The 20,710-nt window shown below is 41.2% G+C and overlaps 1 protein-coding gene and 1 long non-coding RNA gene across 9 annotated transcripts in view; one reads left to right on the top strand and one right to left on the bottom strand.

The window, feature by feature from the left end:
- Nucleotides 1-9,647: 9,647 nt before the first annotated feature.
- On the bottom strand, nucleotides 9,648-10,986 carry cebpd (CCAAT enhancer binding protein delta). Its single transcript, XM_072255159.1, has one exon. The coding sequence runs from the start codon at nucleotides 10,896-10,898 to the stop codon at nucleotides 10,008-10,010; it is 891 nt and encodes a 296-aa protein (XP_072111260.1). The 5' UTR covers nucleotides 10,899-10,986; the 3' UTR covers nucleotides 9,648-10,007.
- Nucleotides 10,987-11,118: 132 nt separating this feature from the next.
- Nucleotides 11,119-20,710, top strand: part of LOC140196266 (uncharacterized) — a 55,601-nt gene continuing 46,009 nt past the window's right edge. For 5 of the 8 annotated variants that reach the window (XR_011885664.1, XR_011885660.1, XR_011885659.1 and 2 more), the window contains exons 1-2: nucleotides 11,120-11,199; nucleotides 16,039-16,222. This is a non-coding gene — a long non-coding RNA (uncharacterized lncRNA). Of the gene's footprint in view, nucleotides 11,200-16,038; nucleotides 16,223-20,710 lie in introns of all 8 variants that reach the window. The other 3 variants (XR_011885661.1, XR_011885662.1, XR_011885665.1) reach the window with 3 other exon arrangements.

Below are 20,710 nucleotides of genomic sequence, written 5' to 3'. Positions count from 1 at the left end.
GGTACCTTGCACATTTTTCATTGTGTATATCTTCTTCCTAACTATCATAGGAGTTCATAAGTAGCTTATAAATGTATTGAATACTTGTGATTGCAACACAGAATTGTTTAGGCACATCTTGTCAATTTGAGGTTTGTTTATTATCCCAATTCTCAATATCCAAATTTTCCAGCCAGCCAGCCATTTCCCTCTAATTCTATGAGTCTCAATTTTCTTCAGTTGAATTTTATCAGATGTCCCCTGAAGATTATATCTGCCTTTTAGACATCTATTCAAAAAAAAATTCAAATAGGTTCAAATTTTAAAATTCATGTTCTAATTTTAATGATCAGCTGAAGTTTGTTCAAATATTGTATCACTCTCAGTGATAAACATCGGATGTTACCTAAAAATAAATAGGCTTACTGTTCTAAAATTTCCTTAGTTCTATCACTTGACTTTCTCATGTAATGAAATTTCTCTAATTTAAAGGAATTGTTGATGAGTTAAGTGACTGTTGCAATATTATATTTAAAGTTTCTGCAATTCTCTTGTCTATTTTCATTGATACAGGTTTTCCCTGCTATCCGAAGGTGGAGCGTTCCTATGAAACCGTTTGTAAGCCGAAATGGTGTAAAGCAAAGAAGCAATTATCATTAATTTATATGGGAAAAGTTTCTGAGCGTTTCCAGACCCAAAAAATAACCTACCAAATAGCACATAAAATCTAAAATAACACTAAAGTAAAGGCATCCGTTAGTCTTGTAAGACCATGGATCTGCGCCTGGAAAGTCTTCACTCTCCAGGGTGCAGGCCTGGGCAAATAACACTAACATATAGTAAAAGCAGGAATGATATGATAAATACACAGCCTATATAAAGTAGAAATAATGTATGTACAGTGTAGTTTCACTTCCTAGAATCAGGAAGATTTAGCCAAAACCGATTTGTAGAAAAAAATCGGCACGTACACGCATGCACACACACCTGCCCATGCAAGACTTCCCGGTCATGATAGTCTTCATCACAAGTTTAAACACACATTTAAAGTGGGTGTCTTTTTTCGTTAAAGTGAAAAACCTCTTTCGGTTAGCGAAAACAGGTACTAATGTAGGTCTTTCGTAAAAGTGAAGTGGCGTAAAGCGAACATTCGTAAAGCGGGGGACACCTGTACCTTTGAATGGGAACCATCATCCCCCGGACATTTATCATCCTTTAGTGTCATTATTTTAATTTGTTACTGTTATTTCACACATCTTACTTTTGTTGAGTCCTTCTCCCAATTCAGTTTTACTTCCCTTGGAAGGTTGGTGTGTTTATTTCCTTCCACTGTTCTAAATACTGACAAAAAGTACTTATTCGACATAGCTGATACTTTTGTTTATTTTCAATAGCAGGACTATAATTTTTCAACAGACCACATTGCTCCCAATCATACTTTTACTAATATAAATTTTAAAATAAAAACTTTGTCACTATCTGAATTGCTGCCATATAACCATATAACAATTACAGCATGGAAACAGGCCATCTCAGCCCTTCTAGTCCGTGCCGAACTCTTACTCTCATCTAGTTCCACCAACCTACACTCAACCCATAACCCTCCATTCCTTTCCTGTCCATATATCTATCCAATTTAACTTTAAATGACAACATTGAACCTGCCTCAACCACTTCTGCTGGAAGCTCGTTCCACACAGCTACCACTGTCTGAGTAAAGAAGTTCCCCCTCATGTTACCCCTAAACTTTTGCTCTTTAACTCTCAACTCATGCCCTCTTGTTTGAATCTCCACCACTCTCAATGAAAAAAGCCTATCCACGTCAACTCTATCTCTCCCCCTCATAATTTTAAATACCTCTATCAAATCCCCCCTCAACCTTCTATGCTCCAAAGAATAAAGACCCAACTTGTTCAACCTTTCTCTGTAACTTAAGAGATGAAACCCAGGCAACATTCTAATAAATCTCCTCTGTACTCTCTCAATTTTATTGACATCTTATAATTTGGTGACCAGAACTGTACATAATACTCCAAATTTGGCCCTACCAATGCCGTATACAAGTTCAACATTACATCCCAAATCCTATACTCAATGCTCTGATTTATAAAGGCCAGCATACCAAAAGCTTTCTTCACCACCCTATCCACATGAGATTCCACCTTCAGGGAACTATGCACCATTATTCCTAGATCCCTCTGTTCTATTGCATTCTTCAGTGCCCTACCATTTACCATGTATGTCCTATTTTGATTAGTCCTACCAAAATGTAGCACCTCACATTTGTCAGCATTAAACTCCATCTGCCATCTTTCAGCCCACTCTTCTAACCGGCCTAAATCTCTCTGCAAGCTTTGAAAACCTACTTCATGATCCACAACTCCACCTATCTTAGTATCTTGCATACTTACTCATCCAATTTACCACCCCATCATCCAGATCATTAGTATATTTGACAAACAACATTGGATTCAGTACAGATCCCTGAGGCACACCACTAGACACCGTCCTCCAATCTGACACACAGTTATCCACCAGTACTCACTGGCATCTCCCATCCAGCCACTGCTGAATCCATTTTATTACTTCGATATTAATACCTAATGATTGAACCTTCCTAACTAACCTTCCGTGTGGAACCTTGTCAAAGGCCTTACTGAAGTCCATATAAACAACATGCACCGCTTTACCCTCGTCAACTTTCCTAGTAATCTCATCAAAAAATCCGATAAGATTAGTCAAACATGTCCTTCCACGCACAAGTCCATGTTGACTATTCCTAATCAGACCTTGTCTATCCAGATAATTATATATACCATCTCTAAGAATACTTTCCATCAATTTACCCACCACTGATGTCAAACTCACAGGCCGATAATTGCTAGGTTTACTCTTAGAACCCTTTTTAAACAATGGAACAACATGAGCAATACGCCAATCCTCCGGCACCATCCCCGTTTCTAATGACATTTGAAATACTTCTGTCAGAGCCCCTGCTATTTCCACACTAACTTCCCTCAAGGTCCTAGGGAATATCCTGTCCGGACCCGGAGACTTATCCACTTTTATATTCCTTAAAAGCGCCAGTACTTCCTCTTCTTTAATCATCATACTTTCCATAACTACCCTTCTTGTTTCCCTTGCCTTACACAATTCAATATCTGTCTCCTTAGTGAATACCGAAGAAAAGAAATTGTTCAAAATCTCTCCCATCTCTTTTGGCTCCACACATAGCCGTCCACTCTGATTCTCTAAGGGACTAATTTTATCCCTCCCTATCCTTTTGCTATTAATATAACTGTAGAAACTCTTTGGATTTATTTTCACCTTACTTGCCAAAGCAGCCTCATATCTTTTAGCTTTTCTAATTTCTTTCTTAAGATTCTTTTGACATTCTTTATATTCCTTCAGCACCTCATTTACTCCAAGCTGACTATATTTATTGTAGATCCCTCTCTTTTTCCGAACCAAGTTTCCAATATCCCTTGAAAACCATGGCTCTCTCAAATTTTTAACCTTTCCTTTCAACCTAACAGGAACATAAAGATCCCGTACCCTCAAAATTTCACCTTTAAATGACCTCCATTTCTCTATTACATCCTTCCCATAAAACAAATTGTCCCAACCCACTCCTTCTAGATCCTTTCGCATCTCCTCAAAGTTAGCCTTTCTGTAATCAAAAATCTCAACCCTGGGTCCAGTCCTATCCTTCTCCATAATTATATTGAAACTAATGGTATTGTGATCCCTGGACCTGAAGTGCTCCCCAACACAAACCTCCGTCACTTTTCATTTCCTCTTTTTTTCTTTTCATTTCTTCTGGACATAAAAATTAGTGCTAGCTAATACCTTTTTTTATGCTTTTTTTCTTGTTGCTTTATGTTGTTTCTTACCTCTTTAATTGTTTATAACTTAAAAATAATTATTGCACTCTTCCTCCAGAGGAGCTTTAAATTGGTTCTGTATCAAATAAATTTGAACACCTTGCACCAAATTCCTGTTATTTTACCCACCTGCAGATTTTTGTAGTTGATTTGAACACTCACTATTTCATTAAAATCTGCCTCATCTGCTAAGAACCTAGATTTTGATGTTTCATTTTTCTCTTTCAATGACACTATTGAAGTTAGTTACAACAATAATGTTCTGGCATAAACTATTCATGTACGAACCAAATCAGACTAGTTTCTGGTTTCTAATTCTACTGTGGCCTGACTTTGGGACATACAGTTCAATCTTGAACAAACACAGAAAATTTGATGTATTTTTTACATGAGCTAGATGTTTTATCTCAATTCATATGAAAGTCAAAATCGTTGGTTATAACTACTATATTTTTCGTAAAACTATAAAATCCCTGCATTTACACATCCTGCCTTTTCCAATGTTTGGTTCAAGAATATGTTTCATGAAGAGACCAGAGATGAAGGGATGCAGAATGCAGGAATTGAAGCTACAGGAATCTGCAAGTTATTTTAATTCTGTGTAATTTCCTATAATTTAAAAACATCCTCATTTCATTTTAGAAATGTTGTAAATCAGATATGGTTGTGGGTTGTCAGTACAGGTTATAGTTTGGCTTTTTATTTTTTGATCTTCATCTAAATCCAAATCAAAGGAATGAGATTCAAATTTCCTTTCTGTTCTGACTATCAGGGGAACTAAATTAAATGAGCTCAAGTGGTGTTTCTAATGACCATGAGCAGCATCATGAGGCCATGGATGTGAAAATGGAAAAACATATTGTATAGCAAGAACGGTAAACACTTAAAACTCTATTCAGTGGAATGCTGAATATGTATATTCCTCTGAAGGGGAAGAACAAGCCAAAGTCTTGTGAGAGTCCATGGCAAAATATGATCAAGATGGTGCCCAGCTACAATGTTTATTGACTTTCTGGTTCAGGCTTGCTTGTTTTTTTCAGGTTCATATGGATCGCTTTAGGAACAGATTAGAGTTTAAGGACAGGGCTGCTGAGGGGAGTTAGAAGTCTTGTACGGTAAATGAACAATCTGGGCAGGGGCTGGTGTTGAGTCCAGTTCGGACCCTCCACTGTCTCAGGTCAGTGAGCCTGGAGGATTGGTTGGCAAACACTGAGGAGATCAGCAATCACTAGCTCAGTTATTCCTGAGTCTCAAAGATCCATATGGGTGAGGGCTGGTGACTCCCCCCAGGTCACCGAAGTCAGAAGTCCATGTGAGTCTGGAAGTCGAGGTCCTAAGGTCAGGCCCATTATTGGTGAATCCTGGGGTTGGGTCCCAAGGGTTAAACCTATGATCAGCAAGTTCAGGGATTGATACCCAGAAAGACAAAGCTAAAAGGTGATGTCAAGAGCTCGGCAAGTCCAGGGGTATAGAAGCCTGAAGATCGCAGACCAGAGTCTGGAGGTAGGAGCCTGAAGGAGTCACGAGGGCCAGTGGTCCCCCAGGTCACCAGAGTTGGAGGTCTGTGTACTTGCAGAAGTCGAGGCCCTAGTGCCGTGGAATCAATACCCAGAGGTTGGCAAAGTAGTAAGTCTGAGAATCTGAGGCTGCGGACTGGAGGTGGCCTGTCCTGGGGCTGGGGGCCTGTCTCAGGGTGTAAGTGGGTGGGTGATAAAGGGGGCTGTTTTGCTGTTGTTGCTGCGTGTGTTGTGGGCATGCTCGGTTGCTGCCAGAATGTCTCCTTAGATGTGTTGGTTGTTAGTGGAAAACAGAATCTATGGGATACGGGCAGCTACCTGGGAAAAACACAGAGTGAATCACAAATAATGGAAAGAGACATGGAAGAAGTAGTAAATCGTTATTTCATTTCAATATTTACTTAGAAAACTGAACAGGTGAATGTGGCATTAGATGACATGGGTAATGTAATATGTATTAAAATAAAAATAGGAATATTTCATAATCTAATAAAACTCAAAGGATAAACACCTTGGTGTGCTTTAGATTGCCTTCACACATTTGAAGGGAATCTTCTGCAGAGAGAGCAGGGTCACAATATATTTCAACAATTTTTTTAAAAAGGTGTGATCTAGAGTATTCAAAGTACATTTATTATGTATACAGTTTACAACCCTGAGGTTTGTTCTCCCACAGGCAGCCATGAAACAGAAACACCATGGAACCCATTTAAAGAAAATATCAAACACCCAACGTGAAAAAAGAATAAACCGTGCAAACAGCAAAAAGTGAACAAATAACACACAGAATATTAAATATTGAACTGAACAGACCCAAAATGGTCCAGAATGCACTGAGTCAGTTTAATTTAGCACCGTGTTGATGACTGCAGGCCTCAGCTGCAAAGTCAGTTCTGTGCCAAAGCACCCCAATCAATTCGTGCAAATAGCAATAAAAGATTAACTGAGAAGACATGGAACATGAACCCCCCATGTTCCTCCGAAAACAAGTCCACAACTGTGGAGTCTGTTCAGTGCTAAGCACATTAACCATCAAACCACAGTCTCCCAAAAAAAAGTCCTCCAGACAAGGCAACAGAACCTGCACCTTTTTCTGGCAGTGGTAAGAGGGAAGCTAGTCAAATGCACACAGATGGCACTGAAAACCTACTCGACTATTCTCAATGATTCTTGACACTTTAATCCGCGAGGAGTAATGGAGTCGACCATGGGTTTTTGTTCCGCTGAATTCCCCAAGATAGTAAAAGCGCCATTGCTCACTTGGCCCAAAAATACATAATCAAAATGGAAGTTACAGGCTGCAGTTGATTGCAGTTCAGGAGAAGAAGCATATTTAAAAGAAGAAAAGGTAGAGTAGTTTTGTGAACTATCTGCAGGATGTCATCATTGGTCACTGGTGCCATCTTAGTAGATAATTAACATAACACCTATATTAATGAAGGAAGATTAAATCATACCTGTATATTGGGAAATTTGAGAATTACATACTTTACATTCATGGAAAGAAACTATAGAATCCTCACTTAAGTGAGAATTGAAGCAACACAGTGAATAGTAAGCATCACTGCACATGTGAAAATCTTGCTTGACAGGGGCAACAGAGCAGCAGATAATGATAATGGAGGGCATACAATTTCTCTGGGCTTTCAAAAGGCCTTCGGTTATGTACCCCATAGTAGACCAATGAATAATATCATAGAATGTAGAATCAAGAAACAAAATGTAGAATGAATGGCCAGCTGACTGCAAGATAATCAGTGTGGGAATAAAAAGGTAGTTATTCACAATAGTATAGAAGGTGGTGTCGTGTTTCTCAAGGATCAGAACTGATGTTCACGATTTAATTTATGATTTAGACCTTGGAATTAAAACAACTTTCTTAATTTGGAAGATTATCTTTACTGAGATTTACAGAAAATTACAGTAAGATATATGTCCTGAATGGCCAGTAACATTTTGGAAAGAATGTTGCAGTAATTTTACTTTTACTAGAGGATCAGAATGTTCTCAGACTGCAGGTTAGCAGACTCAGAAAAAGAAAATGCACATTTTAGAGGAAAATACATGAAAAGTAGTTAAGTTTTGTTAAGACTATTAAAATATATTCCATCATATTTGCACATAATTCTTATTGCCATATATTAAAAAGGATATAGGAGCATAGGGAAAATTTACAAGGATGAAACCAGAGATACAAGGTATACATAGCAGAGGAGGGCTGATCCTCTGTCTTTCCTCTTGAGAAAAGAAAGCTGAGGAGTGTCCTAAAGATGTATTTAAAACGACAGGATTTGATAGAGTAGCTGGAGTGCGATTCCATTTGTGGCTAAGAACATAAATGAAAACCATTAATCTAAAACAGTCACCAAGCAACCCCACAGGGAATTTAGTAGAAACTTTTTACACAAGGAGCTGAGAATGTGGAAGCCAGTACCACAGGCGTTGGTGGAATACAATGTCGAAGCAGCATTTGAGGGGGAAGGATTTCAATGAGAAAGGACGGGAGAATCCAGAGAAGCATAAACACTGGTATGAATTGATTAGGCTGGATGATTATGTGAACGTGAGAAATGCTGGGGTGGTCATTGGGTCTCTGCTCCTCCATTCAGTCAATCATACCTGATTTTTATAGTTTACTGTATATTGTACCCTCCTGCACTACTCCCATGTCCTGATACTGAGACACCTGAAAAAAGGCAGGGTGGAGCGGTGGGGGGGGGGGGTCCTTTCCCTTCCCAGCATTATCTTTCACCATTAATGTGTCCTATTTTTATTTAAAAAGAAATGCAACCTTACTCTTTGAATATTTATATGCTAGCCTGCAGTATTAAAATAAGGGGAAAGTTTTTTTTTCCCCGATTCTCAACCACCTGAAGAAATGCCTTCCCTGGTCTGCAGGTGTTATTTGACATTTTTTTTAACAGCTTGAACGCAACTTACTGATCTTTGACTTGCATTGTTCTACATTTTGTGAAAAATTGTAATGAATTTTTAAGAACAACTTGGGTTAGAGGGTAGCAGACCCTCGCTGCACATCGATTTGCACAAAAGTGGTGCAATTCCACTGTTGACAGTTTATGAGTTGTGCTTTTGAATTTTGACTTAATTCCAGTTTTAATTTTTAAATTCCTTTTTAGTCGCTTTGGTGTGCTCATGATGTCACTGCCTTAAACTAAGTACTGTAGCATTTTCTTTAAGCCACTGATATTCTGAGTGTCCTATCATAAACAGGAGAAAATCTGCAGATGTTGGACAACCAACCCCCCCCCACACACACACACACACTCCCTCCTCCCCCCCTGGAGAAACTCTGCAGGCCAGGCCACATCTATAGAAAAGATTAAACAATCGACACTTCACGCCGAGGCCCTTCATCAGGATCCCTGATAGTCATAGTGCCAGTGATCTGCGGGCTGAGTGTAATTGGACCCTGGCTATAGCAATCAATGTGCACTGACTCTGTCATGCGTGCATAATAATTTCATGCAATGTCATTTTAAAATTGATAATCAGTATATCTGAAATATTTCTTTATAGTATAGACTCTTATGTCTAAGCAACACACATCAAAGTTGCTGGTGAACACAGCAGGCCAGGCAGCATCTGTAGGAAGAGGTGCAGTCGACGTTTCAGACCAAGACCCTGCGTCAGGACTAACTGAAGGAAGAGTGAGTAAGGGATTTGAAAGTTGGAGGGGGAGGGGGAGATCCAAAATGATAGGAGAAGACAGGAGGGGGAGGGATTGAGCCAAGAGCTGGACAAGTGATAGGCAAAAGGGGATACTTCTCCTATCATTTTGGATCTCCCCCTCCCCCAACTTTCAAATCCCTTACTCACTCTTCCTTCAGTTAGTCCTGACGAAGGGTCTTGGCCTGAAACGTCGACTGCACCTCTTCCTACAGATGCTGCCTGGCCTGCTGCGTTCACCAGCAACTTTGATGTGTATTGCTTGAATTTCCAGCAACTGCAGAATTCCTGTTGTTTCGGTTATGTTTAATCCCGTTTTTTTTATTCTAGCCTGTATAAATAGCACCAACCAAGAATCTAACGTGGAGTGGAAGAGTAGCTTTTGTGAAAATACATTCCAATACATCACGTGTTCAAATGAACTTGTGCTCAGGTTGGAACTGAGTGTTATCTATTCACGTGCTTTCTCGATCACAGCATGACTCAGCAAAGCGCACGATATCCTGCCTTCCGAAAATTTTCCATTCACCTTTTGTTTCTTTTGCCCAACCCAGGTACTCAACAAATACACTGCACAAACTAACAGACGGCATATTTAATGATCTTTTTCATAAAAATTAAACAGTTACAAAACAATCAATCTATACGCTAGCAACCGTTTCGACTAATGTGAAAAATAAAGTTTGTAATAGTGGCATATAAATGTACCCTAATTGGATTAAGTATAGATAAAAATCACGAATTATAAAAAATAATTTAAGGAACGTTTAGCATTTGTTGCTGTGAAAAAGTTTCTAAGGCAGTCTGCAACACGTTTCAGCAGTTCAGAATTTAAGGCGAGAAAAGCTACAAAATTTCTAAAGTTCACAGTACTTGCTACTCAATTATTAATTCTTTGGTTGAGGTATACGGCTCAAAGTCTTTAAGCTTTGTTCAACAGTCACCGACAGTCCGAACTTGTATTGAGGAAAGATGCTGCATTAGGTTGTTGCTCGAAAAAGTTCCTCATAATCGAAAGTTCTCTGGACAATTGTTCAATCTTTTTATGCAAACGATCGTTCTCTGCATTGAGTTCAATTAGTTTTTGTTGCATTTCTGCGTTGCGCCGTTTCGCTTTATCTCTGCTCTTTCTCACGGCAATATTATTCCTTTCTCTCCTCTGTCGGTACTCGGAGCTTTGTCGGTCTACAGACTTCTTGGATTTTTCCTTTCCAGGGACCGATCTACCGTGAGAGTTCGACGAACTAGGCTCCGGGCTGGTGGGCGGGGTCGGCTGCCCCGTGGGCAAGTGCACGGTGGTTTGCGCGCAGGCTGCGATTTGAGAGTGCAGCGGAGTTTCCATGTTTTCGTCCCTCTCTTCCTTAACCACCACTTTCGATAAGTCCAGTCTTTGATCGTAGCTGTTCCGCAGCTGAGCAGCAAACGGGTCCCTTTCCGAGTGGTCACCTGTCGAAGCAGACATCCCAGTGACAGAATTCATCATTGGACTGACTGCTGTGTGGGACAGGTACCCATAATCGGGCTGAGACTTCTCCCCTTTGTTGGTGCTGGCGAGCAGATCTGCCAGCAAATCGTCGTTGTAGAGCTCCAGCTGGGAGCCTGACACCGGCTCCACTACGTAAGGGCTGAAATCAATCGCACTCTCGTCGTCGTAGATGGCACCTGCCGGGTTCAGATCAATCAGGCTTGTTCTTTCCTCGCACATTCCCCGGTCCGCCTTGGTCAAAGTCACCCCACCACTGACACCCTCGTAGAAGTTAGCTGGTTCGAGGGAAAACATGGGGAAACATGGCGAGACGCAGCGTGAATCCAGGTTATATAGGTTACTCATGAAGGGGCTGGTTTCACCGGACTCCGCCACAACTCTCAGCACTTCGCGATAATTACAATTGGAGTTTGCACCCAGTAATCGCAGCCGCTTCGTGCCGCGCGAGTTTTTATAGAGCCTGTCTTGCGCGCGTCACTCATTCAAAGGCTCGTTATCGTGACGGGGGCGCGGTCTGGGCAAGGTTCACGTATCCGGTTGATTGACTGCGAAATCGTCACGCCCATCGGCGCCGGAGCTCTGGTCTGGCAGGAGAGAAGAGACGGGGAGGCGGAGTGTGGTGTCCAGACCGCGGTCAGCGACGGTGGTAGGGTTTAATTATTAAATGATTTGGTGTAGTTTAGGTTGGCTGAATCACAGAGTATTAGTAGCATGCTTTCATTGCCGAAACTTGTTTTGCTGGAAACATCTAAATCGGGTCATTTTTAGTAAAAATAACTCTGTAATTGGCAAACTTAAATTTACAGAACATTCTAAAGCACTGTTCCGTGCAGGAGAGTGCATTCCTGTTTTTAGCAAATAATTGTGTGTTGCGCTCTCTTACAAACAACCACTTCTCACTGGACTCGGTTTTTCAATGCTTGATATTCTAAAAACTTCAAAGCCCTCCTCAATCTTAAATCAACTACTTAGAGGACTCAGTTGGATGGAATCATAGAAATCTACAGCACATTACAGGCCCTTCAGCCCACAATGTTGTGCCGACCATGTAACCTACTCTAGAGACTGCCTAGAATTTCTCTACCGCATGGCCCTCTATTTCTCTAAGCTCCATGTACCAAAGAGTCTCTTAAAAGACCCTATTGTATCCACCTCTATCACCTTCGCTGGCAGTGCATTCCACACAGCCACCACTCTGTGTGAAAAACATACCCCTGACATCCCTGTTAAAACTCTGCCCCCTCATGTTAGCCATTTCAGCCCTGGGAAAAAGCCTCTGGCTATCCACACGATCAATGCCTCTCATCGTCTTATACACCTCTATCAGGTCACCTCTCATTCTCCGTTGCTCAAAGGAGAAAAGGCCAAGTTCACTCAACCTATTTCATAATGCTTGCTCTCCAACCCAGGGGACATCCTTGTAAACCTGCTCTGCACTCTGTAGTATCTACATCCTTCCTGTAAAGAGGTGACCAGAACTTAACACAGTACTCCAAGTAGGGTCTAACTAAGGTCTTATATAGCTGTAACATTCCCTCATGGCTCTTGGACTCAATCCCACGGTTGATGAAGGCCAACACACCATACGCCCTCTGAACAACACTGACAACCTGCGCAGCAGCTTTGAGTTCCCTATGGACATGGACCCCAAGATTTCGCTAATCCAAGAGTCTTACCATTAATATTATATTCTGTCTTCAAATTTGACCTAGATGGAAGCTTCTACTTTTTTTTCTTAACTGAATATTATCCTCATAAGAGGTGTACGATATTGGGGCAATTTTTAATTACTTAACCACACTTAGAATATAATTCCTTGCCTGTTTGGGGGCGTGGGGAGTTTAGATTGAGGGAATTGATTGTAATTTGCAGCATACAATGGAAGGTAACTCGTACGTTTTAACATTTGATTTAACACGAAGAGGAATTAGAAAATAACAGGCCAATCAAGATCATTGTATCCATGGAAGTGATGCATTGCTTTGCTGAAAGGCTTTCTGTAGCATTTACTCGTGCAGAGGTGACAGTCAATAGATAACTGATAAAATGCAGCCAGTAGCTCATAAATTGTGGTTGCAAAATGACAAAATGATCATTATCCATAAAATGTGACATCTCAGCACACAGAGTACAGTCAGTAATACAACTGGTATACTGGCTTACAGCTGTAATCTGTACTGAGGGACCGTTCAATAGGATAGAATTTGTCATTGAGCCTGGTGGTATTTTCAGACATTTGTATCTTCTCCTCACTGGGATGGGGCAGAAGACAGAATAACTGGGGTGGGTATGGTTTTAATTGACCACTTTACCAAGGCAGTGAGAAGTGTAGACAGGGTCCATGGAATCTGGTATTTGATGTGCTGAGCTGTCCACATCTTTCTGCAGTTTCTCATGGTGCCAAATTTCTTTACTCTCCTGAGAGAGTAGAGGTACTGGTATGTTTTCTTGGCTATGGTAGTTGGATCTGGCCAGGATATTGATGATGTTCACTCCCAGGAACTTGAGTCTTTCAACCTTCTTGTCCTCAGCAACACTGATGTAGACGGGAGCATCTGCAATGCTCCCTCCCCGCCCCCAAAGTTAATGAAGAGCTCTTCATTGCTGGCATTGGGAGAAAGATCATTTTCATGACACTGTGTCACTAGACTGTCTCCCTCCTGTACTCTGATTCATCTATATTTGACTTTCGGCCCATTATGGTGGACACCGCCATCTGCAAACTTCCCCGTGAGTGATGTGATGCAACTAACATTGAATTATGTGAAATTTAATGTTATTTTCACTTATGCGCCTTCTATCTAAATCCACTGTGCTAAATCATTGTTACTTTATGTAAGTTGTTCAAAAAATTATCTGATTCACAGATGCCATTACTAGTGGATTGCTACAGATTCTGTTGAGTGATGTGAGTTAAAATCAAATTCATGCCGTACTAATAACTGCACATCTTGAGTAGATTTCTTAAAGATCATTGATGAGAATTGTCTTTTCATCACAGAGCACGAATAATCCAGACCAGTATTTAGGCATATGCAGCAGCCAATTTATTTACTGAGAGGTTCTGAAAATTAATATCTTACTTTTCCGCAGAATTCAACTCTAAATCATGCTGTTCTCTATTAACTCCATTTTACTCCTTCCTAACTAGGCCAGTGTGAATCAGTGTGAGGTTGTCTTCCGTCATCCACATCAACAGCAATTGACCCATTTTCTTATTCGTATTCCCTGCAAGCATCTATACGAAGGGAATGCACATTTTTGCAGCTTCTTCATGATTGTTGGTTTGCCTATTACGATCTGCAATCAGGTTATGTGTATATCTATTCCTTGTTAGAATTAACCCTGCATGTGTCTTCAAAGGACTTGCATTTCTTTTACTACTCTCTTCAGTTCTCATTTATGGCAGAAAGTAACAAACCTACTACCCTGTTCACGTTGACTGACTGCTCTAATTTTAGACAATCGTTCTAGATTTCTCTATCAGTTCTCTGGCAATCACTTAGAATGCTGCTAAATATTGGAAAATTTTCCTTTCAAACTGTTTATCTTGATAGGTGATGTTTTTATCAGTTCACTATTAGTTCCCCTTACTATCTTGAAAATGGATCAAACTGTCTCCAAAGATTTACATTCCAGAGAGTGTAATGCTTGTTCTTGCAATTTTTTCTTGTGATTTATTTCATGCAGTTAAGCTATCAGTTAGGTAAATCTGTACTATGTTCTCTCTTGTAATCTCCAGGACAGTGTACACCTTCTTTAAGTTATCTATCCTGAGTTCTCAATAGTTTTCACTAATACTTCAACTTCCTTGTTTATTAAAGATGTTATTTGCATTGATTGTTAAATGGATTAAAGTGGATTTCACTCTAGGCCTTTGACTCAAAGATGAATATCTTGCCAATTGAACTAGGTTGCCATCTAAAGGTAATTTGGAAGCTTGGTTGTAGAGAATATTCATGTTATTACTATGACATTCATATTAATAATTTAAAAGAATCCTAAAAAAAATCAGCTTGTTGCTCAGAAAATAATGTGATGTATGTTTTAATCAGAAAAGTAATTGATTTAAGGTATATTCTATTGTGAACTATCCCTTCCAGCCAGTGTAATATGAAAAAACAGAATATTTGGTGTTTTTTGGATTAGTTCCATGAGAACTTGCCAAGGAACAAGCATTTCCTGTAAACATATTCGAAGTTCAGTGAGGTTCATCCATGACCCAACTGCTCCACCAAGTGGGAAATCTGTGTATCAATCTTCTCTGTTTGATCAGTAATAGATCTCCAAGCACCTTTAATATCGACAAATATTCTTCGGCATTTCATCTGTGCTGTCACATAAGCTTAATACAGCGCACAAGGAGAGATATTAGGGCAAACATTGTTCAGAGAAGCTGTTTTTTTTTAATGCAAACATCTTTACAGTATAATGATAGGGATATTAAGGAATTCCAGATGTAATGATGCTTTCATGAGTTGATTCTCATGAAAAGTCAATCACCCAATATAAGAACATAAGGTATAGGAGCAGAAGTAGGCCATTTCGCCTATCAAGTCTGCTCCGCCATTCAATCATGGGCTGACCCAATTCTTCCAATCATCCCCACTCCCCTGCCTTCTCCCAGTACCCTTTGATGCCCTGGCTAATCAAGAACCTGTGTATCTTTCCCTTAAATACACCCAATGACTTGGCCTCAACAGCCACTCGTGGCAACAAATTCCACAGTTTTACCACCCTCTGACTGAATGTTATTCTGTCTCCGTGGAATGTAACTATCCTGCTGAAATATTCCTCGTGACTTGTAGCTCATCGGGCGACAACCTCACCACTTCCTTAGCATTTTGATTATTTTTTTAGGAAACCTAGTTGAGTGAACTCAGCCTTTTCTCCTTGGAGCGACGGAGGATGAGAGGTGACCTGATAGAGGTGTACAAGGTAATGAGAGGCATTGATCGTGTGGATAGTCAGAGGCTTTTCCCCAGGGCTGAAGTGGCTAGAACAAGAGGGCATAGGTTTAAGGTACTTGGAAGTAGGTACAGAGGAGATATCAGGGGTAAGTTTTTTATGCAGAGAGTGGTGAATGCGTGGAATAGGCTGCCGGCAGAAGCGGTGGAGGTGGAAACGATAGGGTCTTTTAAGAGACTCCTGGATGGCTACATGAAGCTTAGAAAAATAGAGGACTATGGGTAAAGCCTAGGTAGTTCTAAAGTAGGGACATGTTTGGCACAGCTTTGTGGGCCGAAGGGCCTGTATTGTGCTGTAAGTTTTCTATGTTTCTGGTGGCTAGCTCATGCTCAACCTGGCATGGATGGAAAGGGTGCAAGGAGCCAGCCGGATTCAAACCCAGGACCACTCACCTCAAAGTCCAGCGTTGATGCTACTGCACCACCAGCTCGCTAGTGTGCTGACTGTGTCCAGCATTTTCTGTTTCTGTCGTGGGTTTGGGAATCCCGAGTGATTAACTGCAGTATGTTTTGTACAGGAGGAAGTGGATCTTCAATGTGTTCGATGATGTCAAGATTGCTTGGAAAGTGGTGAGGAAGGCCAAAGGAAGATCTCCTTTCCCATAATTGACCAATGCCATACACTCTGTGGGATGTAGCATTAGTGTTGAGGACTCCAGGGGTTACTCACCACAGACTTTGTTTGCTGTACCATCACCCCTGGTGAGTCCATACCTGGTGATTGTGTTGATGGAGTCTGGTAGCACTGTATCCAACTGTTGCTTGACTAATCTGAGGGAAAGTTCTTCCAAATTAGACGTAATTTCCAGTGAGACCATGCTTGTTGTTTGACTGGTTTTATGTCTCTCTCTGCTTCAGTGTATCACTTAGGATGTTTTCAAATGGTTCAAAAGGCCATTTCAGAGGACAGTTTAGAGTTAATCACATTGTTGTGGGTTTTGAGCCACATAAAGGCCAAACCATGTTTTAAAAAAAGGTAGATCTTCTTCCCGAAAGGACACTGGTGGTGGGTTTTATACAACAATCTGCAGTTTGTGGTACCTTCACTAAGCCAAATTAAACCAGATTTTTTAAAATATAGCTGAATTCCAGTTCTGCAAGTGCCATGCTAGGTAGGATCTGAATTCATATTTCTGATTGATTACTTCAGTAACTTATCTCACCACTGACTGATAAAGGTCGATTGCTGTGATTAAGCAACAACTCTGTTGCATTGCATCATGCTGTCACCATGGTGGTTGGAAGCGAGTGATGAACTTTGATACTTTTTTTAATCTGTCAGATCTACACTCCTTTCCAAACAATCCAGTGGGTGTATGAATCATGCTAGCCTTGCTTATTCTGAACTTCATGGGTCAAGAACATTTGCCTATTCTCTATGCCTATCTGAACATTCACTTGTCAAAGATTATCTACAGTAATTCATCATTGCAACTGGATTACAGAGTCTTCCTTGACTTGCTGCTTTTAATTTTATGTCCCTTTATTTTAATTCCCATACGACCCCAGTCTCCTAGTCTTCAATTTGTCCTCAGTATACCATACAAAACCAGAGGATGCTGAAAGCAAAAACACAAGTGATTCTGCAGGTGCTGGAAATCCAAAGCAATACACACAAAATACTGGAGGAACTCAGCAGGTCGGGCAGCATCTATGGAACAGAATAAACAGTTCGTGATTCAGACTGACAACCTTCATCGGGACTGGAAAGGAAGGGACAGAAGCCGGAATAACAAGGTGGGCAGAGGAGGAGGAGTGCAACCTGGCAATTTGACTCCCATTCCCATTCAGATATAAACACAAAATGCTGTGCAGGTGCTGGGGTCAAAGCAACACGCTGGAGGAACTCAGCAGTTCGGACAGCATCCGTGGAAACGAACAGTCAACGTTTCGGGCCGAATGAAGGGTCCCGGCCCGAAACATTGAGTGCTTGTTTCCACGGATGCTGCCTGACCTGCTGAGTTCCTCCAGCGTGTTGTGAGTGTTCCCATTCAGATATATCTAACTATGGTCGTCTGTACTGCCGTGATGAGGAGCAACACACACAAAACGCTGGAGGAACTCAGCAGGCCAGGCAGCATCTATGGAAAAGAGCAGAGTCAATGTTTCGGGTTCTCGGCCTGAAACATTAACTGTACTTTTTTCCATAGATGCTGCCTGGCCTGCTGAGTTCCTTTAGCATTTTGTGTCTGTTGCTTGGATTTCCAGCATCTGCAGATTCTCTCATGTCTTTATGGTGGGGACTTACTTAGGCTGAAGGAGAAACATCTCACATTCCATTTATTAGCCTTCAACTTAACAGCATGGAGATCAGTTTCTCTAATATCCAGTAATTTCATTCTCCTCCCTCCTTCTTTCATTTTCCATTCCCCATTCTGGTTACCTTCTCACACCTTTTTACTCTCCTAACCTCCCCGTCACATCCTCTGGCTCCCCTCATCTTTCCCTTTCTTTCCTGGGTCACTGCCCTCTCCTATTAGATTTCTTTCTCTTCAGCTCTTTACCTCTTCCAACTATCCTCTCCCAGCTTCCTACTTCATCCCCCTCCCACACCCACTCGCTTTCCCCCTCACCTGGTCTCACCTATCACCTGCCAGCCTGTACTCCTTCCTCTTCTCCCACCACCTTAATCTGACTTCTGGTCCCGATGAAGGGTCTTGGTCCGAAATGTCGACTGTTTATTCCCCTCCATAGATGCTGCCTGACCTGCTGATTTCCTCCAGCATTTTGTGAATGCTGAAACGCTCAGCGGGTCAAGCACGACAATCGGGAGGGCAACTATGGGCATTTTGGGTCAAGGCCTTTTGTCAGAACTGGAGAAGTGAGAATGCCGTGTGCTTTAAGTTGCAGAGAGAGAGAGAGGTGGAGAGAACAGAAAGAATATCTGTGATTGCTTCAGACCAAATTGTCAAGGGAATGTTTATTTTAAAGTAGAACGGATAGTATAAAATGACACAGAGACAAAATGAAACGTGAATTTAAAATGTAGCCATATCTGTGAGGGGAAGATGTGCTGACAGACCATAGAGTCATTGAGTACTATAGCACAGAATTTTCTGGAATTGAATAACTATCTGAAATTGTTGAACACTTGAGGATTCTATGAGCCACACAGACAAAATGCTGGAGGGACTCAGCAGGCCAAGCAGCATCTATGGAAAAAAGTACAGTCAATGTTTCGGGCCAGAACTCCTGACAAAAGGTCTTGGCCGGAAATAATGACTGTTTACTCTTTTCCATAGATGCTGCCTGGCCTGCTGAGTTCCGCCAGCATTTTTTGTGCGTTACAAGTTAATTTAACTGAGTCATCTGAAGGGGAGGCCTGTGGTATAAACACTTAGACATAGTGAAACTCAACACTATGGACGTGCTTGCAGTCCCATTATTCAATCAAAGGACACACAATTGAACACAACCATGTGCAACAAATCTGGAACTTTCCACTCATCCCTTCTGTAGGCTTCCTGTCACACTGATATCATTCTGCCACAAAAGGTCAAAGGTTTTTGCGCACTTGATTTTCTTTTTCAAAATTACATGATTTTGCCTCATTGCTTCTCCTTGTCCTCCCTAGCAAAATGTATAACTTAACATTTTTTTTTCCTGTACTAGTTAACTATCCACTCCCCTTCCTGCCTGTGCCTTCCGTGTTCATCACGATTCTAAGCTTTGTTATTTGCGAATGGTTTAATTGCATTCTATACTGCATGTCGTCGAGGCTGTGGAGGCCAGGTTGTTGGGTGTATTTAAGGCAGAACTTGATCGGTTCTTGATTGGACATGGCATCAAAGGTTACGGGCAGAAGACCAGGAGTGGGGCTGAGGAGGGGAAGGAAGGATCAGCCATGATTGAATGGCAGAGCAGACTCGAAGGGCCAAATAGGCTAATTCTGTCCTATGTCTTATGGTCTTACCATAAATTCAGTGCTCCTGCTGATGACTCCTATGGATACTGCTCTGTATCTTCCTCCATCTTGAAAATGGGCATTTACTGCAAGAACCTTCTCAAGACCTTTTAAAAGATCATGTACACATGAACCAAAAAAAGGCAGGCCAGTTGCACTTATTGATGGAAGTGATTTATGTGATAAAACGTAAATCATTTAGGAGCAGCAGTGATGCTTATCAGAACCTCAATGCCAGCACATTAGTAACTACTCTCATTTAGTCATGGTCATATTGCTGTCATGAGTTTCACGTGGTTGTATAGGGCATGGAGGCAAGTGAATCTTAGTCTGTGGATTGGATCTAATATAGACTGGCTTTGGAGGCAGTGCAGAGGAGGTTCACCAGGTTGATTCCGGAGATGAGGGGTTTAGACTGTGAGGAGTGATTGAGTCACCTGGGACTGTACTCACTGGAATTCAGAAGAATGAGAGGAGGTCTTATAGAAACATGTAAAATTGTGAAAGGGATAGATAAGACAGAGAAATTCAAAATTGAGCAGGAAAGTTGTTTCCACTGGTAGGTGAGACGAGAACTAGGGGACATCATCTCAAGATTCGCGGGAGTAGATTTAGGATGGACATGAGGAGGAGCTGCTTTTCCCAGAGAGTTGTGAATCCGTGGAATTCTGTGCCCAATGAAGCAGTGGAAGGTACCCCAGTAAATATATTTACGATAAGATTAGATTAGATTTTTGCATAGTAGGAGAATTAAGGGTTATTGGGAAAAGGCAGTTGGGTGGAGGTGAGTTCTTGGCCATCTCAGCCATGATCTTACTGAATGGCAGAGCAGGCTTGACGGGCCAGATGGCCTACTCCTGCTCCTATTTCTTATGTTCTTACAGATTCCTTGCACGTATCATCTGCCTGCCTAAATGTAAGATCCTAGGTAATCCATGTTCTCACATCTATGCAGACAATAGAAAAGATACTCTATTACATTCTCCAGTCATGCTAGGAATGCTGGCTCCTAAGTGTCTCTGAAACACTGGTATTCGTTTTCCAACAGGTGTTGGGGGAGGGGGGGCAAGTACACACAAATGTTCTATGGGAAAGTGTAAAAGAGGAACGTGGATCACACTGAAACAAGAAATTTTAACCGACTAACCACCCGTTAAACATTCATTCAATCTGATCACGTAAGTTTGAGCATTCCCATCCCATTTTTAGAAACCTTTGCACTTCATTCTTTTTATGACCTTAACATGTTCTGTGGACTGGCCAAACAGCCCCTTATTTCTCTTTTC

Source organism: Mobula birostris, chromosome 1 (assembly GCF_030028105.1).
Source record: "Mobula birostris isolate sMobBir1 chromosome 1, sMobBir1.hap1, whole genome shotgun sequence".
Classification (NCBI taxonomy): domain Eukaryota; kingdom Metazoa; phylum Chordata; class Chondrichthyes; order Myliobatiformes; family Myliobatidae; genus Mobula; species Mobula birostris.
Note: the sequence above shows the minus strand (reverse complement) of the source record. Positions and strands in the feature narration are given on the sequence as shown.

Excerpts from the sequence above, each read along its gene's own strand:
- cebpd (XM_072255159.1), bottom strand. The coding sequence starts at position 10,898 with ATGAGTAACCTATATAACCTGGATTCACGCTGCGTCTCGCCATGTTTC.